Below are 18,782 nucleotides of genomic sequence, written 5' to 3' on the forward strand. Positions count from 1 at the left end.
AAAATGGGGAAAAAGCCCTACTGTCCATGCCCAAGACCTGCTAACTTGGCTATGGCTGAGGAAGATCCTTCAGCTCCTCACGTCACTGACGGGAATTGAACCTAGGACACTCCTTCCCCAGGTTGCGAAGCGCACAGCCACCAGGCTAACCGTGCAGACATGAGAAATGGCTTTTTGAGAGAAACAATTGTGGAAAGGAAGCTTTGTGAAAAATAAGCTGGATTTAGGCTACATAGAGTTTATCACAATCATATTTTCACTTTAAGATAAATAGTTGAGAAATCATGGGTATGTAACAAGGATCTGTGTTTAAATTTTGTAGATCTTGAAAAGGCATATGTCAAGGTGCCAAGAGAAAACCTGTTCAAAACTCTACAGCTATATGGTGTAAATAAGACATTATATTGAGAAATACTTAGTCTGTATTTGAGTTGTAAGTCAGCAATTAGAATTGAAATTTATTTCACATGATGATACAATGGCCGTGAGCCCTTTTACGGGGAGGTATGGCACCCTCTCAATCTTCCCATTTTATCTTGGCTCGGGACCAGCATAGCTGACGAATCAGGCCTATGGCTGGGAATGACCGTTTTTTAAGTGTTCTTGACTGTAATCCATTTTGCCTGTTCTGGGAGAAGAAAAACCCAAGTTTCCAGGTGAGAACCTCCCCCCCACACACACACAGCTAACTCACCTTTTGTCAAAAGAGACCAGATAAAGATTCCTCTCATCACGGACGGGAATCGAACCCAGGTCTTTCCAACCAAAGAGCTTCATCTATACTGATTGAGCTACGGAGGCTCACAGAATTAAAAGATGTACAGGGCTTGATGTTAAATCAGTTGTGAGATAAGAGTTATATTAAGTGCACATTATGTACACTTTATTCTTCATCTGTATGGATCATATCATGAAGAAAACTGGTATTAAACTTGATATCAAGTTTAATACCAGTAATATTAATTGCAGTTGTTAATCTCAGCCGTTTACTTTATGCAGATGATGTTATATTTCCAAATAAATTCAGTCCTAGTCTGCAGGATTCTCATCCTAAACTAAACAACTGCTGTAATAAGTTTGGTATGAAATTCAGCAATAAAAAGACAAAGACAATGAAAATAGGCAGAAACATTTAAAACTTCAACTGCATCCTAAATGGAGAACTTATAGAACAAGTGAAACAATTCAGCTGTTTAGGTACAGTTTTCAGTGAAAAATGCATATTAAATATGAATGTAGACAACAGAGTTAACAAAGCTGGTATGGTAGGAAGTCAACTGAATAAATGTGTATGAAATAAGAGAGAAATTTTATTCAAAACACTAAACTAGCATTATACAAGACAGTGTTAAAACTGATTTGAAGTTATGGATCTGATAGCTGGGGTAGAAATAAAACACTTGATCAAAGACTTAAGACAAGATATGACAGTTCTAAGAAAGATTAGGTAGTGAACAGATAGAATCAGTGACAGTATCAGATAAAAAATGAGGATATTAGGAAAGAATCTGATATTAACATTCAGCAATGTGTGAGCAGAGTCAATCTCAAGTGGTGTTGTCACTTAAACAGAATGGGACCAAGAAGGGTAGCAAAACAAGTTGGCCCGTGGTAGTTCTATAGTATGCCAGACCCGATTTATGCCGTCTTGTTTTTTCAGTATCTCTTACATGTTAAGACATGAATCTTCCTCCCACCTTCCCATTTGAGCTGCATAGCAAATGCCACAAGAACAATGAATCTCATAAACAGCTGGTTTTTTTGATGGTATAATGTGGAGGTTTTTGGTGGATGTAAGAATCTGGAGATTTTATGCAAAGGTAAAAAAGACAGTTTGTACTCATGGAGCAACCTAGCCACTTTGTCTGTAACATTTTTGATGTAAGGTTGCATGATTGCATGCTTATAATCTTCTTTAAGTAAAGGAGCTGTATTAAGAATTTGGTTGGTCGTGTTGGGTTCATAACCATTGAGTTATGTGCGAGATTCTGTCTGAGGTACTGTTCGTTCCTTTTAATTGATGTGCTGGATATATTGTATGTTCTATCTCATAATGATTTAATCGTGCCTATCTTTTGTAATGGATGATGGTGTGAAGTGGCATTTAAAAATCCTCCTTTATGGCGGTTTTTCTGCATACTGAAAATCTGTCTGCCATGGACCTAAGATATGATGTATGCAACAGAATGTGGCAGCAACAACTAGTATTGTTCCAACATGCATACAGTAATGAAGTAAACGATTTTATATTGGTTACTTATTTGTAGGTACCAATTGTGAAGTTCTGATAACATCTAATATGTGTAATTACTTGTTTCTAGTATTTTGTTGTCTATGACATTTTTTGCTAATACCCCTAATGATGTAAATGTGATAATTTTCGAAACTTGTACAGTTATCATTACTTATTTTTATTAAAATCGTTATTTACTTCAAATTGTGGTCTTAATACCAGAAGCTTCCCATAGAACTGCTAAGCTACAGAAACTTATGTTTGCATCTAGATAACAGATTAATTTTGAGGAAAATTGTTGACAGGACGTTACTAATGGTGTAACATTTTAACATGTCTGGAATTTGATGATGACAAGAAGCTTATGTTCCTATATATATCTTTAAACCTTCTATTTAAGTGTTTAAAATAAATCTTTATACGAAAGTGTTAAATATGCCTTAAAAGCTGTTATTAAGATAAAAAAAAATTCAGATCTTCCCTTCATTTTTTGAGGTGTCAGAAAACTATAACACACCTGTTGTAAAGCATCGTCACCTTCTAGATACATTTGGAGATTCTTTAAGGCATGTTAATAAATTATATAATGATGCATTTGGATATGAAGCAAGAAAGGTACCAGCGCATATTGCACATTTCATCGATGTTGATGTCATGACAAGACTTCAGGCAAGGTAAACATGAACATTTGTAAAATTCATAATAATTTATTGGTATATTATTTAAATCTTCTTCTCTACCTTAAATGGAAATGTTTCTGAAGAAGAATTTAAAAAATAATAATTTTTTCCTTTTTATTTAAACAGGTTCTAATCATCAGGCTTATGTAATATTTAGTATTTCAGTAGGCTCACAGCGAGGAAGAGGTTTAGTTTTGGGAAGAGACAGAAGTCAGAGGGAGCCAAATCTAGGGAATAGGGTGAATGTCCCAACAATTCATAGTGCAGATCCCTTGATTTTCCCATTGCCAAAACACCTTTGTGGGCAGGTGCATTGTCCCAATGAAAGATGATTTTCTTCTTCTGCAAATCGGGTCTTTTCTCATGAATTTTTTCATCTAGTCTGGTTAAAAGATCAGAATAATATTCCCAGGTTATTGTTTTATCCTTTTCAAGGTATAATAAACAAAATGCCTTTAGCATCCCAAAACACCGATGCCATGACCTTTCCTGCTGATGGAACCGACACTTTGTCTTCTTTGGCACTGAGCAACTGGCTTCTGTCCACTGTTTTGACTGCTGTTTGGATTCTGGTGTGTAATGGTGAATCCAAGTCTCAACCATAGTAATAAATCGATGCACTAAATCAGTTTTATTCTTGTTAAAATGTTCTGAGCACTGTTCAGGGATTTTCATGCGAGTGTGTTTTTGATCTGCTGTGAGCAAGCATGGCACCCATCTTGCACAAAGCTTTTTCCTTTGCAATTCTTCATGCAAAATATATCCTACATATTCTTTTGAAATGCCTATAATCTTAGCAATTTCATGCACTTTGACTCGCCGGTCATCCAATACCATATCGTGCACTTGATCAATGTTTTGTAGTGTTGTTAACACTTTTTGGATGTCCTTCATGTGCATCATCTTTAAGGCTGGTACGGCCACGTTTAAACTCAGCATCCCATTTCTTAATTGTCAAAAACGAAGGAGGAGAGTGCCCATAAACTTTTATGAACTTCGAAAGAATTTCTTTTGGCATTAAACCTTCTTTTACAACAAATTTTATAACCGCACGATACTCAATTTTATCGATTTCAAGGGATACAGACAACACTTTTGCTTCAGACAGCTGTATAAAATAAACTACTTGATAGAATGACTTTCTGTTTCACATGGATGCTTATGACAGATGTACCAACTTTGAAAAAAAAATCTTGCTGATAGTTTTGCCATCTATGGTCGAGGCTGAGAATTTTTCAGACCACTCATACAAAGTCTGCACAATACATAACTTCATGACTAGGCTAGTTCCATGCAGACGCTGTTGACTTCATGATAATTGCCTCGTTATTTCATAATGTACGACACTCTTCTTTTGGATGCGTATGTCATTATGCATTAAGGGAAGGGTCACTACTCAGACTGGTTTCAGCCTCTATAGAGGTCTCATTAGTGGGAGCTAAACCCAAAAAGATATGAAGGCTAAATCAATGTAGAAATCATATATTTTCCATATGCTGGTAAAAAAAGGTATAGCAGAATACTGTTATTATTATTAGCAGAATTGTTAGCAGAATACTCTGGATATCATTGGTGATAGTTCAGAAAGTTTTTTGAATTAAATTAAAGATGACAAGAAATCACTTGGGAGGTGCTAAATGATCAAAGCTGTATAACTGGGAGGAGACCTCCACATAGCCTTTAAAGGAATGATGAGAACTAACCAGTGCTTCTGACCTAATGTCCAATCCTCACCTTCTTATGGTGCATCCTATTGGGCATCTACCTGGATATTGAACAAACTAGGAAGGGCTGGCAATTTGGAATTAAGCTGACCAAATTGTACTCTTATTGGCTTAAATCACAATATTAAATGATGGTACAACATGACAGAATCTCATGTCGGCTGGGATGTTGCCCGGTTAAACAAGTGCCCCCCCCCCCATTTGTCTTTTCCAGGGGAATCAGGGCGAACAGCGAAAAGTCAGCTACTGGAACAAACCCTGAAACACACCCTAACTCAACATCACCAAAGTTCAAGATCGGTACTATCAACATAAGAAGCCTAAATGGCAAAGAAATGGAGCTAGCTGAAGAATTGGATAAGTACCAGATTGACATAATAGGGTGACTGAAACAAACAAGGCAAAAACTGGTGAGATCTTTCTGAGCAATAAATAAAAAATGTTATATTCAGGAAATGACAATCAAGGAAAAGGAGTAGCTATAGTATTCAATACTAAATACGAGGCTAATCTCCTTGAATGGCAGCCAATATCACAAATATGAGAATGGGGAACTGGACAATGAGACTTATTTGTGCCTATGGTCCCACAGAAGGTTCTATTAAGGTAGAAGTGGAGGAATTTTTTGAGACCTTAGAAAAAGCAACTGACACAATGAAAAAGGAAAAGTTGGTCCTTGTTGGGGATCTAAATAGCAGAGTAGGAAATGATTGTCAGACATACAAAAATATTTTGGGAAAATTTGGAGAAAAGAGCAAAGCTAATTATAATGGCAGATATCTGTTGGATTTCTGCTCAGGACATGGACTGGTTATTACTAACACCATGTTCAAACATAAAAATGTGCAAATTCACATGGAGAGAAAAGGCAAGAAACATCACTATCAACAATAACAAGTCTCATCAACTATGTTATTGTTGATAGTGATGTTTTCTTTCTGATGTCTAGAGTCTGCAGTGGATTTGAAATTTTGAGTGATCACCATTTAGTCTTGAGAAGGATAAAATTGAATTTCATATTGAAAAGAAGAACATGTAAGAAAGTTTTAAAGCGAATAAAAGTTGAGCAGCTCTCAGATGTGAACTGTAGACTAAAATACACAAACATTATTCAAGAAAAATGAAAGAGTTTGAGAACAGGAACCAAACCTTGGAGCTTCAGTGGTAAGCACTGAAGAAAACATTGATTGATTCAGCCAGAGAGTCATGTAATGAGATTGTCTGCGAGGATAGAAAAATCAGAACTCCATTGTGGACACAGGAAATTAAAGAAGAAAGCATATCAAAAGTTCCTGGCAAATAAATCAGCTTTTGTTCTTAAAGTATACAGAGAGAACTGCAAGAAAGCTAAACGCTATGTAAAAAGTCATGGGAAGACTTTGGTAAGAACATAGAAAATAAATATCAAGAAGGTGGCAAGATATTCCACTTTTTATTTTACTTCAAGTTGATGAAGAACCTCAGAAATGGAGGAGAGAGTGCTCTGAAAGGAATTAGAAATAAAGGTGACATGAAAAATGCAGAAAAACAAAGATATGCTTGGAGTATGGAGTAATTACTTTGAAAAATTGCTAAATGAAACAAGCAGTGACAGCACAGTGGTAAAAAACACTGACCAGGCATGCAATCAGGAATACATATCCATACTTGAAGTAGAAAAAGCCATCAAAAGCCTGAAATGTGGAAAGGCAGTTGGAGTAGAGACTTTTATACTGTAAGACTTTTATACCTCCAAGCATGGAGGTATAAAAGTCTTACAGTGGGTGCACTATATAGTTCAGAATGTCTGGAGAGTGATGAATTCTGGATGATTGGTGTAGAGCTCTCATAGTACCCATATATAAAAAGGGAAATAAAACTGAATATGAAATTTACAGAGGTATTTTTCTACTGAGTGTTCCTGGTAAGATTTATGCAAGTATACTTGAGAAATGGTTGAGAAGGATTGTGGAAGGGAAGCTTGGTGAAGAACAAGCTGGATTCAGGCCAAATAGAGGCTATTGGGATCAGATTTTACTTCAAGTAGTTGAGAAATCATGGGAATATAACAAAGATCTGTATTTAAGTTTTGTAGATATGGAAAAGTCACATGACAAGGTGCTAAGACAGAAGCTATTCAAAACGCTACAGTTGTATGGTGTCAGTGAGGCATTATATCAAGCAATATGTAGTCTTTATTTGAGTTGTAAGTCAGCAGTTAGAATTGAAGGAAATACAGGAAGATGGTTTAATGTTAAATCTGGTGTGAGACAAAGATGTACATTATCCCCTCTGTTATTCATTATCTATCGCATTACGAAGGAAAGTGTTTGATATCAGGTTTTTAAACCTGATATCAAAATTGGAGATGTTAATGTCAGCTCTTTGCTTTATGCAGAGAGCTGACATTAATTGTTATACTACTAAACATTGTTATACCACTAAATAAATCTGCTACAAGTCTTGAAGAGTCCCTGACTAAATTGAATAACTCTTGTAATAGATATGGCATGAAGATCAGCAATAACAAGAGAATGACATTGAAAATATCAACTGCATATGTGAATGGAGAACCTATAAAAAAAAAGTAAAACATTTCAGCTACCTAGCCACGATTTTTGAAGATGGTAAATTAAGTATGGAAATAGACAACAGAATCAATAAAGCTGGTATTGTAGGAAGTGAACTGGATAAATTTATGTGGAATAAGAGAGAAATTAGTCAAAGCACTAAATTAGCTGTATACAAACAGTGTTCAAACCAATTTTTAACTTATGGATCTTAGAAGTAAAATGTTTGACCAAAGACTAGAGACCACAGATATGAGAGTCCTGAGAAAGATTAGGAGCATGACTAGATGGCATTAGTGGCAATATTATATTAAAAATGAGGATATTAGGAAAGAACTTGACATGGTTTGCATCCAGGAATGTGTTAGCAGAGCTAATCTCAAGTGGTATTGTCACTTAAAGAGAATGGGAGAAGAATGATTAGCAAAACAAGTGTTTTGCTAATCTTTCCTGATGATAAAATGAATGAGGCAAGAAGAGCACTACCCAACAAAAAAAACCCTCAAGAAACTTACCATCCAATCATCAGTGTCATATGGTAGTGCTGAGAAGCTGTGAGATCGTTATTCCGTTATCCATATAGTGTCCACTCAATTCATGAACTGAAGGACCCAGATAAAAGCAAATGAATAATCTTCTACAGATGGTTACTCTCATTCGTTGAAGAACGTAATATAGAGATTTGGGAACAGATGCTGAAAACATTATCCACATAGCATATTCAAAATGATGATTGGGGTTATATGGAGTAGAATCCTCTGAATGTTCAAGGTAAAAATGGAGTAGTGCGATTGAAAGATGCCCCCCCCCCCCCCATCAATGTACTTTCGATTTGTTTGTGGAGTTTATTTTAGCAGATAAAGTGTGGTCAGAGTGGATACACAGTAGAATAATTTGACTTTATCTAGTGGGAAGGCTTGTAATAATAACTGAAGAGTTTCATCAATTAGAACATTTTAAACAAGGATTCATATAAAAAAATTGAACATGATATCAGTAGGCTATAGAGATAAGTTTTTCACTTTAGCCAGAAAATTTGAAGATTTTTTTAAATTAATTTATTTTTTAATGAATGAATAAGAATTTTCAATTTGAGGGCTCAAAAGTTGAGATACAAACTTAGCTATCCAGTAAGAAGAAGAATTGATGCAATCTCTGATTTTATGAAGGGAAACCTTTTTTAGAAGCGACTATAAAAATTAGGAGGTTGAGTCAAATGAATCATTCATTTTTAATGAGAGTTCTGAAATACTCAAAGGAAGCGGAGAACATGACACGTTTGGTCAAACAATGAGTATTTAAGATCTTAAAACTGAGACACCAGAGGAAGGTGAACTATTTACTATTGATGATCCAGTAACATGGCCCAAAATTTTGAACAACGCAACACTAACACAAATTGTACAATGTAATCCACCATCTCCTCTGACTGAAAATGATTTTCCAAAAGATGACAACAAGGTGTTTTTCCACAGCTCACTATGTTAGGACAATTGCAAACAGAGAGAAGCAAAACAGAAGATGGCGTGTATATTCAAACTCGTCCAACTCTATTTTTTGTTTTTGATGCAAATTATTTTCTTCTGATGATAATTTTTTTATCTAATAATGGCTTTTCTGACTGGTGACATGTAAGTGAAAGATTAAAGTCGCACGAACGAAATCCAGTGCACATGAAATGCATGTATTCATGGACACGAATGGAATGGAATGTAATTTAAAAAATCACAATTAAATTGATCAGGCAAATCAAAATGTCATAAAATTTGAAGCAAAATGGTTAAGAAATGTTTTAAGACGAATAGTAGCAGCAATTCTTTATTTATCGGAACATAATTTAGCTTTTAGAGGTAATTTTGATACTTTGTACACAGCCCATAATGGTAATTTTTTTGGAATCATAGAATTAATTGCAGAATTTGATCAACTTTTAAAAGATCATTTAATGTGATGTTCAGGAAAAAAAATTATAGGTAAGAAACAAAATTAGTATCTGTCACCCATTGTGCAAAATGAATTAATTATTGATATGGGAAGAACCAAAATTCAACAAAATATTGTAAATATGATAAGACAGGCAAAGTACTATTCAATAATTCTCGATTGCACTCCTGATGTTAGTCATCAGGAGCAAATTTCAGTAATTTTTAGATTTTTACATATATTTGAAGCAGATATTGAAATTCATGAACACTTTTTGACGTTTTTAACAACTAATGACACTACTGGTAAAGGTATATATGAAAATATAAAATCACTTTTGAATAAATTAAATCTTAAATTGTCAGATTGTAGAGGGCAAGGGTATGATAATGGAGTGAATATGAAAGGAGTATATAAGAGAGTCCGTACTTACATTTTAAATGAAAATGAAAAGGCATTTTATACTCCTTGCACCTGTCATAATTTAAATTTGATTTTAGGGGATGTCACAAAATCATCAATTATAGCAATACATTTTTTTAATGTTATACAAAAAATATATACATTTGCTGCCTCAACTTCACGTTGGGACATATCAAAGAAATTTGTTAAACAATTAACTCCAAAACTGTTATGTGATACAAGATGGGAATGTAGAATAGAATCAGTTAGAGCTGTAAGTTTTCAAATTCTAGAATTTTTAAATGCACTAAAAGAATTATTTAAAACTGCATCAGATAATACTATCAAAGTAGAAGTGGTTTCAATATATGAACAAATAGATTCATTTGAGTTTATACTAAGCTTTGTAATTTGGTATGAGTTTTTGTCAAAAGTTAATTTAGTAAGTAAAGTATTACAAAATGCAAAAATTCCCATAGATGTAGCAAATAAGCATATTAAAGAGTTAGTGCAGTACTTTGAAGAGCAGAGAATATCAGGATTTTATAGCTGTTTTGAGATTGCTAAAGAACTGTCAAATCTATTAGAAATAAAAATGAAATTTAAAGAAAGTCGAGTACGTTGAAGAAAAGTATTTTTTGATTATGAAACGCCTGATGAATCACACACAGGTGATAACAAAGATAATTTTAGGATAAATTTCTTTTTTTGTAATTTTAGATACTGCTCTACAATCTGTCAAAAAAAAGATTTGAATTGTATGAAATTCGCCAAATATTATTTGGATTTCTTTATGATATGAAATTAATAAGAAAAATGACAGAAAATGAATTAAAATTTTGCTGCAAACAGCTGTATCAAAAATTAAATACAGATATTGATGAATTTGAATTTTACAATGAATTAATTATTTTTAGAAATATTGTTCCAGAAGATGCAGGAGGTGGAGGTTTTGGGTCTACTACTCTCATGGTGACCCAGTCCATATTGGGAGAGGACAATCACAAACATCCATGCCTATGCAGGATTCGAACCTGCAGCCTCTTGGCTGGAGAGCAGATACGTTAACCACTTGGCTAACTAGGCCAGCAAGATGATGCACCCGTTAATATTTTAAAATTCATAATTGCAAATAATTTGTCGGATATTTATCCATATATGACTATGACATTTAAAATATTATTGACCAGTCCAGTTACAGTCGCATCAGCAGAAAGGTCATTTTCCAAATTAAATTTACTAAAAACCTATTTGCGATCTTCTATGTCTCAAGAATGTTTGTCGTTCCTGGCAATAATATCTATAGAGCAAGAAATTGCAAAAAATTTGAATTTTGATAGCTTTATAAATGATTTTATTGATAAGCGCATTAGGTTAAATAAAATTTAATGTATTAAGATTTCTTTTAAATCTTATAAGTTGTTATACATATATTTCATTCTATAGTAAAAATGGATATTTTTTTCATATTTTTATATTATTAAATAAATCTCATAGACAGGCTTATATGTTGGTTATGCATTTCTAAATCACTTAGGGAATTGAACAACGTAGATCCGAATCTAAATTAAATTATACTTTAATAAATATTTCCGATATTTCGGCAACGTCACGTTGCCATTTTCAAAAGGAACTTACAAAAAGGCACGTGCACCTCTCGTTCTCCTAGGAGTACAGCCATTCTGGTCTTGCAGACCATGCTCTGGATACATGCCACAGAATACGGTGGAAGAAAGCTACAGTAATACACCGTAGCAAATACAAATTCGAAAGACTATTTATGGAATCAGCCTCAGCCCTAAGAAACTCTCCAAACCTCAACAAATTTGGTTGTATGCGACTGCCCCAAATTTGGGAGGCATTCATCAGCAGACCTTCAGTCCAATGGCCAAGAACACCTACTTAGCCCGCTAGAGGGCACCATCAGGACTCCTAGGAGAACGATAGCTTCATATCTTCATTCTCAGTTACTATGTTGTAGTGCCTCCGTGCACGTGCCTTTTTGTAAGTTCCTTTTGAAAATGGTAACGTGACGTTGCCGAAATATCGGAAATATTTATTAAAGTATAATTTAATTTATATTCGGATCTACGCTGTTCAATTCCCTAAGTGATTTAGAAATATTAAATAAATCATTGTTCTGGTGTATGATAATGATAATGTGTACTTACATAATAAAATAATATATCATGTACATACAAACACATTTATTTTTTAACTAATTTTTTCCCTTTACTTAAATTGATGCTAAAGAGCATACTTGTTTTTTTATGTGCATAAATATTTTTGATATTTGATTTAATTAATTAATTAATAAGATATTCTTCCATTTAAAATTTCCATAAATGTTACTAACTTTCAGGGACCCGCAAAATGTAGAAACGGGCCTTCCAGCAGACATTTAGATTCAGAGGAAATGAGTTTTTTTATGTGACAGTCGGAAGAAAATTAATAGTATATTCCGAAAAGGGAATCGTGGAACTATGAAGTTTTAATGTGGAATAAGTATTGATAAATAAAAGGGAAATATTGTTATAGATCGTTTTAAAAGAAATATTCGAGGAAGTGCTAATTGGAAGATTTATAGTAGATTCTAAAAATGGAATCGTAGAACTGTAAGTTTTTTTAAATGAAAGAGTTAAGACTGTCGATAAGCATTAGTGAATAAAAGTAGTTAATTGCTATTTACGTTCTAAAGGACTGTTCGAGAAAACTCTGATTAGGAAGTTTCATCTGTATTAAGGACGCCGGATCTAACTACTAAAAAGAGACAGAATTGAGTTAGGAAGAATTAATGTGTGCTACACGAGTGATGAGAAAGGATCCTGGGAAAATGAAGAATAAAGTCATATAATCTTCGGAAAAGGGTCTTGACAGAGAGAGAGAGAGAAACTGACTATGAACATTTTGTCATTGTGCAAACAAAGTGTTTAGTCTAGTCTTAAGTATAAGTTTATTTTTAAAAGGTCTTGGATCCAATTAAATTTGTAGTTAGTTATGCAATATTTGTTAGAAGTGTATATACATATATTGTTTTTGTTATATTAAATGTGTTTATTTTGTATTTTGGTCTTGAGTCAGTGATTATTTGGATTCTGAAAGAAAGAGTTAAGGTCATTGCACCAATCGGAGTGAACCCTTGTGCAATAAATAAATAAATAAATATATAGGTACACTCGGAATTAAAAAAATAATTGTTGAACAGTGATCATCTCTATAGAGAGGATAATATTAAATAATTAAAAATCCTATGTTTAAAAAATGGCACAGCCAGTAGGATTAATATTATGATAATATCACCTATATAAAAATCTCACATTTATTAACAGTGGTGCAGTCGACAGGATTAATATTGAGTTAATATCCTTTAAATAAAAATCTCTTTCAATTAACAATGGCGCAGTAGTCAAGGCCACGACAAACATACTTAGAGACCCATAACCTCCTCCATTTTGAGGGTTCGAAGAAACTTGTGCTGTCGCCCTTGACATTTCCAAAGCTTATGACAGTGTGTGGTATTGAGGCCTATTAAACAAATTACTATCCTTTGGTTTTCTGCCACTCTCTGTAATTGGGTAGCTAGCTTTCTCTCTGGTCTTTCTCTGTGAGTCATGATAGATGGCTCCCTCTCTTCATGATTCACCAGCAATGCTGGAGTGCCTCAATTCTCTGTGCGATCACCTACTCTCTTTTCCTGTACATAAATGACTTACTCACAATAACCACTAATCCACCACAGCTTTGCAGGTAATAGTACTCTCCACTCAGGCTACAAGATCATCTATAACTAGTGCTTTAAACAATGATTTACATACTATTCTTTAGTGTGGCAAGGACAATGTTGTTATGTTCAGTGCCACCAAAACACAGTCTTGCATTTTCTCGTGCAAAAGTGATCACATCTCACCTACCCTTACCCTCAGTAATACACAAATCACCAGATCAGATCTCCTTGCTTGGACTAATGTTTACCTCCAGTCTTTCTTGGCAAACACACCACATCGATAGCTGCCTCATCATCTAAGAAACTTGGCATTCTTTTTTTGTTCAAGAGTCTGTTTTACACCTAACTAGCTCCTAATGATATAAATCCCAAATCCACCCATGTTTACAATACCACTGACATGTTAGGGGTGGTACGCCTAAAACTTTCCCTAAAATCCAGGACATGATCCAGAGGTGAGGAATTAGGTTCATAGATGATCCTTCTCTTACAGATTCACTTTGCTCTCTCTCTCTCTCACAGATGTAGTGTTTCAGCTCTGTGTCTCTTCCATAGGTACTTCCATGGTCACTGCTCCAGTGAATTGTCAACCATCATTCCTCCACTTTTTGTTACACCTGTGGATGCAACATCGGCAGCTGCACAGCTCTCTTTACTGTGCAACTGCAAACACACTAAAGCTACTTTTATTCTTCCTCTTTCATTCCGTCCAAGTTTGTCCTCTGGAACAGCCTTCCTCTTGAAGTATTCCCAAACAACTACAACCTGCAATTCTTCAAAAAAAAAAAAAAAAAATCAATACATTTCTATCTTACTCTTCATCTGCACACACATGGCACATCTGTGTTTACATGAGAGGTTCCTCGATCTCTCATGTATGGGATTAAAAGAAAAAAGATATTCTTTTAGTTTGTTTTTTCTGCTCCATAATCTCATTATCTCAGGTGTTATCCAATTCGTTTTATTTTTTTATTAACGTATAATGTTTTTGAAAACGTTCCATTAATTTTTAACATAGTTTTGTCTTTCTTTTATACTTTGACTGATCTAATTTTGATATACTGTTTGGATCTTGGCAAGCAGAAGTTCATGATCTCTATCAAGTTCAGCACTATAAAGGGTCTTGACATTTAAACAGGATTTCACAGTTTTGCAAATTAGGCAGTAATCTATACAATTTTTATTATTTGAGTCTGGTGAAGTCCAGGTGTATTTGTGGGTATCCGGAGAGTTCATCGAATGACAATTCGTCGCAAATGCAATTCATCGAAAAAACAGTTCACCGAAAATTTAAAATTTTCAAAAATGTTATGAGAAAATTGATCCATTTAGAACAAAACCTGAACCGTGAATAAAGAGATTACAATGCTACTTTCATAGAGAAAAATTATAGAACAATATGGTTCTTATAGCCTTTCTTGTCCGATAACTGTTTCATGTCTGTTCATGGGACTGATTTGCCTGTTTCTGGAAGAAAAGCCCAGCCGTGTCTATATTATGCCTGCTAACTTACCTTTAGCAGAACAAGACTGATAAAAAGTATGCGTAAATGGGATCCAACTACCCAGGTCTTTCTAACTAAATGGCTTCGTTTTTACCGATTGAGCTATGCGGGCTTCATTATTATTATTGTTGCTAGTAGTAATACGCGACTTCAATACAGCAATTATTATGGGATGAATTTTACTCAGATTCGCTATTTAAACTTTCACAAGAAAATGTCGAACCGCTCCAGTTTTCAGTTCAGCTATATTCGGGGCGACAAAGAAATAATGTGTCCAAATTATGTACTTTATTACAAAAACTCTCTGACTTAAATGACTTAGTAGAAGTTGTTGGTACAAGAAGCTGTCTGCATGGTTCAGTTTTTGTTCTAAATGGACCACTTTTACCATAACATTATCGAAATTTTAAAATTTTCAGTGAATTGTCTTTCGATGAATTGCCTTTTCGATGAATTGTCTTTCGATGAATTTTCCTGTAACCGTATTTGTGGACAGGTCATGGTAAAACATAGTGTTTGCAACTATTAGAGATTATTTTCTCTATAGAAATCAAGATACTATCCTCTCTCATTTGTCGTGTCTATTCCAAATTTTCATTACATCATGCATGTCATCCAAATATTTTCCCATTTGGTCAATAAAATCACTTATAATTATTAGCAGATCTGTTTTGTATGTTCTGTCAGTTTCTTTTTGTAGTTGCTGATAGAAATCTATATATCTTCTTTTGTATGAAGAATCAGGAGCATATATTTGTATTATTTTAATACCAATATACCACCGATGTTACATAAATGTACAACAGATTCACAGCTTTTTATGGATTGAATTGACAGTGATGTAAACAGTCACTTAACTGTTAGGAAGTGGTTATATGGATGTAATTTAAATAGTTTTACCTAATCATAGTTTTAAATCCAGATCTGTTGGATCTTGATTTAAACTTACCATTAAGAATAAAGCTAAAAGCAATTCACATATCAGACCATAGTTTGATAGAGGAGTGGTAAGAAGAAAAATATAGTTAATATTTGACCAGAGTAGTGCATATTTCCTTTTTGTGTACTATAGTTTATTCTTAGTTACTCTTAATTTTTGAAATTGTTATTTTGAAAGAACTTTGCCTTTATGTAATACAATTCTGTATATTGGCTATACATTTTGCACCAAACTTTCACATACATTATCTAAATTATTTCCTAATACTGAGAATGCTAACTTTTTCACATAGATTTCCTAAGGAGTTTGACATTACATCATCTCATAAAATACGCAGTCCAAAAGATATGCAGTTTTCATTTTCATATTACTATTACATGATGAGTGAAATGGAGACAGTGGTCATTGATGAAATATTTGACATGTTTGATACAGATTACTCAGGGTAAGTTTTATTACTATAGATTATAACTTAAAATTATAAGCTGTATATGTCATACTTTTCACACATAGCGCTTACCTATGTGATATGTTGTTGACTCTCACTACAGCAAACAAACGGGACTGGTTTGTTATAGTAGCAAGTTTGGTATGTTTTTAGAATAGCACCAGTAGGGCTTTGGCCAAGAGACTTCATTCGTTGCAGCAGTGTTTGCTATGGCAAGAGTTGACTGTATTTCATAAAATCATCATAATACGGTTATTTTACAAAGATTATAAATGAATTTGACTCCTATTTCTTCATGAATGTTTTATTTTATTTTGGTACTGTGAGTGTTTTGATTCTGGCCATCCATGTATTTTATTTCCCACACACTAACATACCCCACATTCCAGGTGGTCTTTCACCTTTTGGTCCTTATTCTCCAAGCTTCAGCTTTTGGGTTTTGTGCATAAACTATTCTCACAGTTTTTCTCTCTCATGTATTCAGAACATTCTCATCTGTCTTCATAAGGATCCACATGTCCACTCCATACATGACTACTGGTTGTCTTATGATTCTGTAAATCAGAACTCTTGGATACTAGAGACAATCTCAGTAAATTCTAGAATGAGCAGTAGCATTTAGTTGTACTTGCCATGCTTTGATCTCTATTCTCATTCCTTGGTATTAAAATAGCCAAAGATTTTTAAAATCTCAAATTCAAATTTATACATTCAGTTGTAAAGTTAATAGCTTCTGAAAACTTTTGTTCATCCTTTGTATTGATCACAGACTTAGTCATCTTATTAGATCTATTCTTTGTGACTTTTCATCAAGCTCACAAAAGCTGGCTTTGTTTCACTGTGAGCTATAGTATTAATATTACTTCCAAGCCTCCATGGAGTCCAAAGACTCATCACATGAGGTGAAATACTCAGACAACAATAAATATCATACCTTGCTTTGAACAACACATTCATTGTTGGAGCACTCACTACCCATTCTAGCAACACATTCCACTCACTCACCACCTGCCATGCAAAATATCTCTCTATCACGTCTCTACTCACATAATCCTTGTACAACTTCCAAGGATGACCTCTAGCTCTTACATCACTTATTATCCTATCAATAATTCCCCTGTATCTGTTTGATAGGCTCCTCTCACTAGCTTGTGTCTCAATCATATTACCCCTCCACCAAGCTTTGAAGACCACATTTCCTGTCTGTCCTCATACTTGATATTCCAGAGTCCTGAGATAGTCTTAATTGTTTGCCTCTGCACTCTCTCCAATGTTTTGCTATCACTGATATAACCTGATGGGTGACCAGATCTGTGCACAGAAATCCAAACGAGGCATAATTAGCACCTTATAGAGTGGAATTATCACCTCCTTATCCTTACATGTCAGTGTTCTTTGCATTATAGCAGCAATTTTTTTGGGGTAAGTAACTCTTACAACTTTTGCAGTGTGTACCCCCCTGAACTTGAGTTCCTTATATACCAAGATGCTCAGATCCTTTGCCTCCTCCACCTCATGAAGCAAAGTTCCTCCAATGTGGTAAACCTCATTCTATTTTCTCTGGCCAAAGTGCATAACTTTACACTTAGCAACATTGAAATGACATCCCCACTTCAGTCCAAAGCACCAACCTATTCAAATGCTTTTGTAACAACAACATATCAAAATTTCCTTATATTACTCTTCTTAATCATCAGCAAACAACCGATGAAACAACTTCTCACACCATGAACTATATCATCGGTATATGAGTTAAACAGCAGTGGTCCCAGAACTGAGCCCTGTGACACCCCCACTTATTACCTTCCTTTTTTTTTTTTTTTTTTTTTTTTTTTTTTTTTTTTTTTTTTTTTTTGAGATACTGCACCTCCTACCAAATGACTATCCAACCTCATTCTGTCCAATTTCAAAGTAGTTTATCAAGTGGTACTCGATCAAATGCTTTAGCAAAATTGAAATAAATCGCTCTATAAGTATCATCCACATCCAGTACATTAATCATCCAATTCAGTTAGTTATACATACATTATAAAATGTAATAACAAACTTGTGCTGCTCTCCCAAAAACTTTCCATTCTCATCAATTCACATTTGAATTCTGTCCCTAACCAGCTTCTCTAACATCTTCACCACTACACTTGATATACACACACTGGCCTCTAGTTTGATTGTACTGATTTGGATTTTCCCTTATGCAATGGCACTAATTTTCCTTCTATTCACTCTTCTGAGATAGTTCCTGCTGCCCAGCTCTTTTACACATTGCCGTAATATTCATGGGGATATCCCATACAATCCCACAACCTTATTAACATCGAGGTTACTTAAAATTCTAATCACTTTCCATTCTTCTGCTGTCAGTTGTCTGCTATTCAACACTACTCCTAGCCCTCTATATGAAATACATTAACAAAATACTCATTAAACATTTCCACCATATCTTCAGCAGATATGACTCTTGTTCCATCTGCAGTAACTAAAGTCGGCCTTCCATATCCCTTTCTTTTACTAGTGTTGGATTCTGAATGAAGAGAAATTTAAATTATTAATACTCTCTCAGAATCCAACATAATCCACCATGGCAAAGGCTACATTTGTAAATATTATTTAATGTAAATCACTTGTTTATAATTTAATATTCATATAACTACCTTT

General features: G+C 34.3%; 1 protein-coding gene across 1 annotated transcript in view; it reads left to right on the top strand.

The window, feature by feature from the left end:
• The window catches only part of Gnptab (N-acetylglucosamine-1-phosphate transferase subunits alpha and beta), a 281,886-nt gene that overhangs the window by 229,441 nt on the left and 33,663 nt on the right, over positions 1-18,782 (top strand). The window contains exons 17-18 of the mRNA XM_090393683.1: positions 2,729-2,907; positions 15,972-16,124. Coding sequence (XP_090249809.1) covers positions 2,729-2,907; positions 15,972-16,124 — 332 coding nt within the window. The remainder of the gene's footprint in view (positions 1-2,728; positions 2,908-15,971; positions 16,125-18,782) is intronic.

Source organism: Typopeltis vanoorti, chromosome 6 (genome assembly GCF_054136105.1).
Source record: "Typopeltis vanoorti isolate ZY-2024b chromosome 6, IOZ_Tvanoo_1.0, whole genome shotgun sequence".
Lineage (NCBI taxonomy): Eukaryota > Metazoa > Arthropoda > Arachnida > Uropygi > Thelyphonidae > Typopeltis > Typopeltis vanoorti.